Genomic DNA, 8,452 nt, shown 5'->3' with positions numbered 1-8,452 from the left:
TAGATCAGGTTGGCCTCGAACTCACAGAGATCCACTGCATCTGCCTCCCGAGTGCTGGGATTAAAGGCGTGCACCACCACGCCCAGCCAACATTTAGTTTTAAAAGCTAACCAAGGACTCATTGTGGTCCTGCTTGTTAATGATATAAAAGAGTTGTCTATATGCTTTTTGGTCATTCGTGTTTTCACATTTGAGGAATGAATATTCAGAACATTTGATAGCTTTCTACATGGACTATTTTTTGTTGTTGTTGAGCTCTCCTTGTTGGAAATGTTTCCTCCCACCACACAAGCAGTCTTCTCCCACCTTGTCTCCAGTGAAGCTTTTTGTTTTCTCTGTCTCTTTCTCTTGTCTTATTTCTATACTTTCATGACTTATGTTGAGGCCCTGGATCCATTTTCAGGCTATTTTGTTGTAGTAGTAGTGCTGTTTGGTTTTTAAACAAAGCACAAGGAAGAGAGTATTTAACTTTGGTTCTTATGGCAGGGTGTCCTGCTACTCAGCAGTAATCAAAGCACTGGGGAGGCGGAGGCTCAACTGGAGAAGGTCGTCTTCAGATGCTTAGGAAGTTGGGGGGCAGCCTGGTCTATTTGACGCCCTATCTTAAAAACTAAAACTCATTTTTTTGTTTGTTTGTTTGTTTTTGGATACCCCATTTTCCAAGTTCTATTTATTGAAGACAGCGGCCTTTCTTCACATTTGGGTTTTAGCTCCTTCACCAAGGTGTAGATTCAGAAAACAATTTCTGGAATCTATTACAGTCGGTTTACATTAGTTTTAATGCTGATACTGTGCAGTCTTGATTACTGTGTCTGTCTTGGGTCCAGGAATAGTGATGTGTCCACCTTTGGTTCTTTTTGCTTAAGACATCTTTGCTCAGGATCTTTTGTGCTTTCACTTGTATTTTAAGTTTGACTTTTTTTATAGCTCTGAGAAGAGGACATTAGATTTTTTTTTTGATGAGATTACATCAAATCTATAAATCGCTTTGGTCGTATGGTTATTTTAGTGATAAGAATTTTGAGAGAGAGAGAGAGAGGAGAGAAAGGCTAAAATGCAGCTGTGAGAGACTTCAGCATCCATTGATGTAACAGCCTGGCTTGATGCTTTGTATTACTGAAACTATTGACCATCACAACCCCTATGCCATCACCTCAAAGCCAGCAGTTTGGACGCAGATCCTGCTGGACCCAGAGTACTTAGAGTGAAGTTTTCAATCCCACAGGCCTTCTTCAGGCTCCTTCTTAGGCTTAGATGATCACATACTCTGTAGATTACCCTTTCTCCTTCCCTTCCTGTCTGAAAACCTATTATAATCGCTAATAGAAGATGCTATGTAAATAATCTGCTTTGCCCCTACTGTACCATTATCCAAACCAAGCCAGCTACCTTAAAACCATGCTGCTGAAGCAAACTCCTGTATTCTAAACAGTGTGTGCTATGTAGCAGATATATCTTTACTATATTAAAGTGCTATGTTTTCTAATACTGGGACTCCTCTCACACAGATGTGCTCCTATGTCCCTTGTCACCCAGCCCCTGGGTGACTCTGTGCATACCTCTGCAGTCTCACTCCTCCCCACCTTCTCCCCTCCCTTGACGGCAGCAGAGAGGCTGACACTTTAGTCCTGGGGACACAGTTTCTTCTCTGAATACTCCAGCTTCCTCCAGTCCAGGAGCCTCTATATTTGGCAGATTCCTTTCAGGAGACATTCATTTGGTATCTTAGGGTTTTATTGCTGTGAAGTGCCACCATGACCACAGCAACGATTATAAAAAGGAACATTTAATTGAGGCTGCCTTACAGTTTCAGATGTTTAGTCCATTATCATCATGGTGGGCAACATGGCAGCTCGCAGACAGACATGGAGAACTTCACTTGGCAGCACGTGCCTTTGGTTTTATCTTTAATATCGCCTGTTCCTAGGGACAGTCCCTGAGAACAGGCTAAGGTTGCTCCTTCTGACGCAGACGTTCTCTCTAGCATTATCACTCAGCAGACATTTCTAACAGCCACAAGCACAGGGTGAGACTGGTTCGCAGACTAGAGATTCTGCTGAGGTCACATTTCATTCTCCACGCCAGCTTTCTAGTCACAAATGTCATCATTGGGAAGCCAGGTACCTCCATGGCATCCTCCCTTTCCTTGAACTTAGTCAACAGATTAATGGACCGGAAATGACTTCCTTTTACATCTATTCCCTCTTAACCTACAGCTTCTCAGGAATTTTTAGATCAGAAGTGGATGCTGTCATACCCCCAGCCCTGAGAAGGGCACTTAGCATCTTCTTAAATCATGACAAATCTTCACCCAATTTGTGCATGTCCTGTGAGAGCACATGTGGCTGAAGTCAGAGAAACACTCAGTATTCTATGCTCATTGCTCTCAAAATTGTGCACATAGGCATCTTGGAATGACTGGTTCTGTTGCTTTATAAACTATGTGAAGTTTAATAAAATTTAAATGTTTATGCAAAATGGGCATAAAGGTATCACGCACTTTCACTCACAAAAACTACTGTTTTTTCACTTTGAAAGCTGACTTGCCACTTATTTTTTTAAGTTCACCAGTTTATTTGGACCAGATATCTTCACCTTACTATATGTTGGCTCGCAGAACACAGGACACAGGTGAATTGGGTTAAGTCTCTAGGGAGAGTGAATAAGAAAGCAGACCCCAGAAGATCAGGCCACCAAGCAAGAATGAGAAAGGAGGCAAGAAGGAGAGTGTGGGAAGGGATGGCCCCATCTAGCAGCCTCACCACTCTAAAACCCAGGCTGCTTTGACAGATCTTCCTAGAAAAACCACAAATTGGGGCTGTCATTTCGGAAGCCCTGCTTTGATGTATAGTTGCCGCAAATTTAAGAGAAAGAAAGCACGGTAGATTAAACACAATCATTCTTACAGCAGATGGGAGGCAGTCCATTTGGCAAAGATATAATCCAATTTTCCACTATCAGACTTTACAAAAGCAAGCAAGCAAACAAACAGAAACAATTAGACACGTATCCGTTTCCTAGAACTCTATAGAACCGCACTGGGAATATTGACCAAGATCCAGTACCCTGAGGTGCTGAGGCAGGGTTGACTTAGGATGATGTCAGCCTTGTGTTTGAGTATACACAGCTTGAGGGTCACCCTTTCCACGACAGCCAGAGGAACAGGCACACAAAATTGCCCTGGAGCTGGAACAGGTGTTTGACACTGTGAGATTCTGTTGCAGTCTCTGCTGTGTGAGGCAGAAGGCTCCTCAGAAGGCCACTGGGGTTCGGTATGCAAGGCAAGGACTGTCTTCAATAACATAGACCTTGTCTTCACCTCTGGGCACCACGATCGCTGTGTTTTGCAAAGCTTCAATCCTAGAGACAAGGAAGGCATCCAAGCTGGAGAGAGAGAGAGGGAGAGAGAGAGAGAGAGAGAGAGAGAGAGAGAGAGAGAGAGAGAGAGAGAGAGAGAGGTCACTTTTCAGGTCTGAACAGTCCTTTCATTTTTGATGCATAGTCACACCTTCAGGAGCCCCACCCACAAACACTGTAACAGTGAACAGTACCGCGCAGGGCCGTGGGATTAAGCTGTAGAAGGTTTTGCTTAATAGGTATGAGACTAGCTAAAAATTATTTAAAAAAAAAAAAAGAAGAAGCTCATACAGGAACCCTTCAAGTTATTCATGTAATAGAACACAAAAAATGGGAGATATAGAAAGACAGATAATTAGCATCAAACTGAGGTAGCCGAATAGGATGTACAGTCTGGAAATAGGCTAAGAACTGGATGACTCATGTATTTACTTTGGCCTGTGACACTTTAGAAAGGGCTAGGAGTGCCTGTTGACCAGAGTGAGACTCTTAGGACTATGGAAAGATAAAAGGAAAAACCAGCTCCAAAGACTTGTGCTGTGACCTACACACATGCCCCTCCCCCAGCTCAGGCATCATGCACACAAAGGAGGGGGCCGATTTTGAAGCCTGCATACCATCTACATCCTCTAACATTAAGTATAGAGTAGAAAGACATTTAAAACAACATAGCAGTGCCTTATCACAGGGGCTCGTGTCTGTGCCATAATTTCATGGACTGCCTGTATGACACACATTGAATACATCACATGCACAAAATCATCAGGCATTAAACTAAAAGGAATTGATTTGGGGAGAGGACTGCTGGTGTTTATGGCTGGCCCATCCCAACAGCTGTGGGAGGTGCGTCACTTGGGGAGCTCATTGGGAGCCCCTGGCGATCAGGGTAGTCACAGTGGACTGATACTTGAGCTTCCTAGAACTCATGAAGAGCAAATCAGAAGAGAAAACACATTAACGTTAACTCGGTGAGTGACGTTAGGACATGGTGGAGTTTGGTCATTTGTACATGGTGGCCACATCTGTTACTGAAGTATAGAACCAGAATGAACCTCTCTAGTCAGCCGCGTGAAGAACTTGCCTGTGCAGACAATTCTGAACAACAAGAGGGACGAAGCGTCACCCTGCCTGGGACAGTCACACATGTAGGCAACATGTAGGGTCAAGACACTCAGAGATCTCAGTGCCACAAAACTGATGGAGTCATGAGGAAGTGCCGGAATGTGATAAGTAGTAGATAGTTTGGTTTCCCGGTTTTCTTGCTTGCTTTTCATTTATTCATACTTTATTGCATTTATTTATTAGTTTGCTTTGTTTGGTCAGGGTCTCACTATGTTGCCCTGGCTACCGTGTAACCCCCTATAGCAGAACATGCTGGCCAAATCGGGCGTGATGGTGCACGCCTTTAATCCCAACACTCGGGAGGCAGAGGCAGGCAGATAGCTGTGAGTTTGAGGTTCAGGCCAGCCTAGTCTACAAAGCAAGTCCAGGACAACCAAGATTAATGCAGAGAGACCTAGTCTCAAAAAACAAAAGAACATGCTGGCCTCAAACTCATAAAGATCCACCTTCCTCAGCCTCCTGAGTGTTGGAATTAAAGGCATGAGCCACCATACCTGACTTTTTTTTTTTTTTCCTGAGACAGGGCTCACACCTGGCTTTATTTACTTATTTTTGGACAGTGTGTTTCTAGAAGTCTGTGGTTACCTTACAATCCCCCTGCCTTAGTGTATGGAATGCTGAGATAAGAGGTATGTGCCACCTCACCCACCTTCTCCTCCTCTTTTGCTCGTTGTGTTTTCTCTAATATTTTCTTTTGAATTACATCATTAAAAAGTAACCTTTGGGGCTGAAGTGGTGACTCAGCAGTTAAGCAGACTCCTGGTACAAACAGGAAATGCAGAGGTCAGACTCCAGGCGTTTAATAGTAACAGAACATTCCCTGCAGCCGGGACCCAGTTCTGGGAAGGTGGAAGCAGCAGCATCCCCAGGGCTTTCTGGCTGCCAAGGAAAGCAGTGTGAAGAGCAGGTCCAAGGGGTCAAAGGACAAGATGATTGACAGAGAAGGACACTCACTGCCCTCCCTCTGGCTGCATGCATGTGTACACGCAGAGCTCATGCCTGTCCTCTCCATGTCCTTGTCCCTGTCCCTGCCCACACCTCTGCCTATCCCTACCCCTACCCCTATTTTTCTCTCTCACATACAAATATAATAAATTTAAAGTAAACCTTTAAAACAAAGATACCTTGCCAACACAGAGAACAAAAATTATGGTCATGAATGATGCTGCGCTCTTCCAACTAAAAGGAATATTCCGTTTCCACTTTCAGAAGCAGTTGGTTCGATTTATATTATACTTCTCTTAGCAGCTGGATTTATAAGCATGGGCTCCTGAGCTTGAAGACTGTGTAGTGTAACCTCAGGTGCTCTTTCGTATTTATCAACCTGTTCTCTTATATGTAGGATGAGACTAACAGTAGTTCCTACCTTATAGACTTATTACTATGGAGGCAAAGATGTGTCTGAAAGTCTGAAGGGGAATAAGAACTAACTGCATGAAGCCCCTATGATGGCAGGCACTGTTCTAGACACATTCTGTGGATGGCTCTCGTGACTAACAGACACAAAGGAGCCTGTGGATAGCAGGCTGAAGGACTTGGATCTGGACAGAAGGAAATGGCTCTGGGTATGGCCAATATTTAATCAAATAAAGAAGACAAGATGACTTTCAGACCAGGGCAAATAACCATGCGGCATAGAGACAGTATGGGGGACTGATGCTGGAGAGACAAAAAAGAGCTTCCCAAGTACATACACAGAGGAGGCTACAAGGCAGACACTAGTGTGGTGACTGACCGGGACTGGTGGGGTGCTGTGGAGACACTGGTCATAGCACACTTAGTGCAACCTCAGGAACTGTCTTCTTCTGGATCTTCTGCTCCCTTGGGGCTCCGTCAACAGCCCGCCAATGGACCAGGCCATCACCAATTACTTGCCTGAAAGCACCTTAAAAGGACCTGCCTACTAATTTATATGCTTTGTGATATATTCCATCAGTTTTTAATAGAATATGTACTCAATGAAAGAAAATGGTGAATAAAACAAAAGTGTGAATCAAAGCTATTCCTTCACCTCCATAAAATTTACATTTCAGCATCTGCCTTTAAGAGATTAGAATTCTAATTCTCATCTTTAGGGATCTTCTGTTCCTGTCCTACAGGACATGTTGGGAGATACAAAATGCAGAAAACATCTATGAGAAGTGAGGGTAACAAGAAAGGGTCACGCCAGGTGGTAGTAGCCCACAGCTTTAGTCCCAGTACTCAGGAGGCTGAGGCAGGCAGATCTCTGAGTTGATGCCAGCCTGGTCCAGTCTAGATAGAGTTCCAGGACAGCCTCAGCTACACAGAGAAACCTTGTCTTAAAACACCACAAAGGAGTGAGTGGTACTCATTGAATTTTATTTTTGGATCCCAAGTGAAGGACTGAAGCCACGCACTGTGGAAAACTCCTGTAATCTAAGAACTAAAGAATCTGAGGCAGGATGATTGTGAGTTCCAGCTTAGCCTACAAAGAAAGTTACAGGCCAGTCTGAGCCACATAATGAGATCCTGTCTCATATCAACCAATCAGTCAATAAATCAATCAATGAGGAGTGATTTAGTGGCAAAATAAAGCATAGAGAGAAATTATCAAGACTGTTCAAAAAGAATCAACATAACCCATGCCAGCTTACCTTGGAGACTCCGACTTCCTTTCCGTAAGCATGAGCCCTAAATTGGGGTGAGAGGTGGTGTATGAAAGGAAGACTGAACATGTCATCAGAATCACTTATGATATTTTCTTCTAATCAGGATACTGTTTCTGTTTTTAACTGAACCATCCCTGGTAGCCTTGGGTAACGCCTTCCTCGCTGTACAGGGAGGATCTTATTCTCTGCTTGGTATGTTCACCACCTAGCCTAATTTGCTAGGATGACATTGGTAAACAATTGCTCACAGGAAAAACAAAACAAAACAAAGAAGTCTACATTTTTCTAATGGGCTGCTAGAGAGCAAGTCCCTGAGCAGAAAATAAACAACACTGGCCTAAGGAAAGAAACACACTTGTGTCATTTTATTAAAGTTCGAAGTAAGTCTCCCTGGTAGGTAGCCCAAGCTAACAACAGTCTTGTCATGCTGGCCTAACAGGAACTTGCCTCTAGAGCCACCTTAAAAATCATTTCAGATAAGCAAGCACTAAATAATTAGAGAGAAACATCCTGAAGTTTGACCGGCATATCTTGATTTTTTTTTTTTTTTTGAGACAAGGTTTGGTTTCTCTGTGTTGCCTCAGCTAACATGGAACATCCTCTGTAGACCAGGCTGGCCTTGAACTCACAAAGATCCACCTGCTTCTGCCTCTGGAGTGCTCAATGAGTTTTACAGAACAGGGCCTTAGGAGACATAGTAGCAATGGTTTACCATCCCTGAGCTCTCACCTAGTACCAGAAATCACCTGCAGGGCTTTGTGGTTCCTAACACAACCCTTGGGGAGTGGACAGGTGCATCTTGGATCAGGGAATATGGAAGCCATGTGAACTCGAATCCCTCGTGGCATGTTCACTTGCTTAAAGGCAGTCAGAGGGGCTGAGAACCCTGGCTCTCCTTCCTTGGGGACAGTCGTGACATCACTTACTGATAACAACCAGAAGGCCTAGAAGCAGCAGCAGCAGAAGGGCAGCGATGGCGATGGCAGCATAGAAGCCCTTGGTCATGTTCTTCTCCACCTTCCCCATGTGGATTGGTTTCTAAGGAAACAATAAATAAAAACACCAGCAGTAAAACCAAAGGGGCACCGAGGGAGAAGAACAGAAAACATGCTAGACCTTAAACCCAGACCTTCACCTTCCTGGCCTGTGGATGGTCTGGCATCTGCAGTAAGACCCAAGGATTCGAGGTGGTAATGGGCAGGGGAACTCGGAAACGTGTGAACTCAAAGTGTCTTTGACGATGATGCAAAGGTCTTCTATGTTGTTCAAGGTGAGTACATGTGTGTAACCTTAGTCAAAATTCTACCCACATGTTTAATGTGGGTTTATAAATCATGTATGTA

General features: G+C 44.0%; 1 protein-coding gene across 1 annotated transcript; it reads right to left on the bottom strand.

Moving 5' to 3' along the window:
- Window positions 1–3,183: 3,183 nt before the first annotated feature.
- LOC127208348 (hepatitis A virus cellular receptor 1 homolog) lies at window positions 3,184–8,166 on the bottom strand. Its single transcript, XM_051167766.1, has 3 exons — window positions 8,036–8,166; window positions 7,095–7,131; window positions 3,184–3,384 (listed from the first exon to the last, which is right to left on the bottom strand). Exons 1-3 carry the CDS (start codon window positions 8,133–8,135, stop codon window positions 3,252–3,254), a joined length of 270 nt encoding a protein of 89 aa, XP_051023723.1. The 5' UTR covers window positions 8,136–8,166; the 3' UTR covers window positions 3,184–3,251.
- Between the last annotated feature and the right edge of the window lie 286 nt (window positions 8,167–8,452).

The sequence above is a fragment of the Acomys russatus genome, chromosome 25 (assembly GCF_903995435.1).
Source record: "Acomys russatus chromosome 25, mAcoRus1.1, whole genome shotgun sequence".
NCBI lineage: Eukaryota > Metazoa > Chordata > Mammalia > Rodentia > Muridae > Acomys > Acomys russatus.
This window is presented reverse-complemented; position numbering and strand designations above follow the sequence as displayed.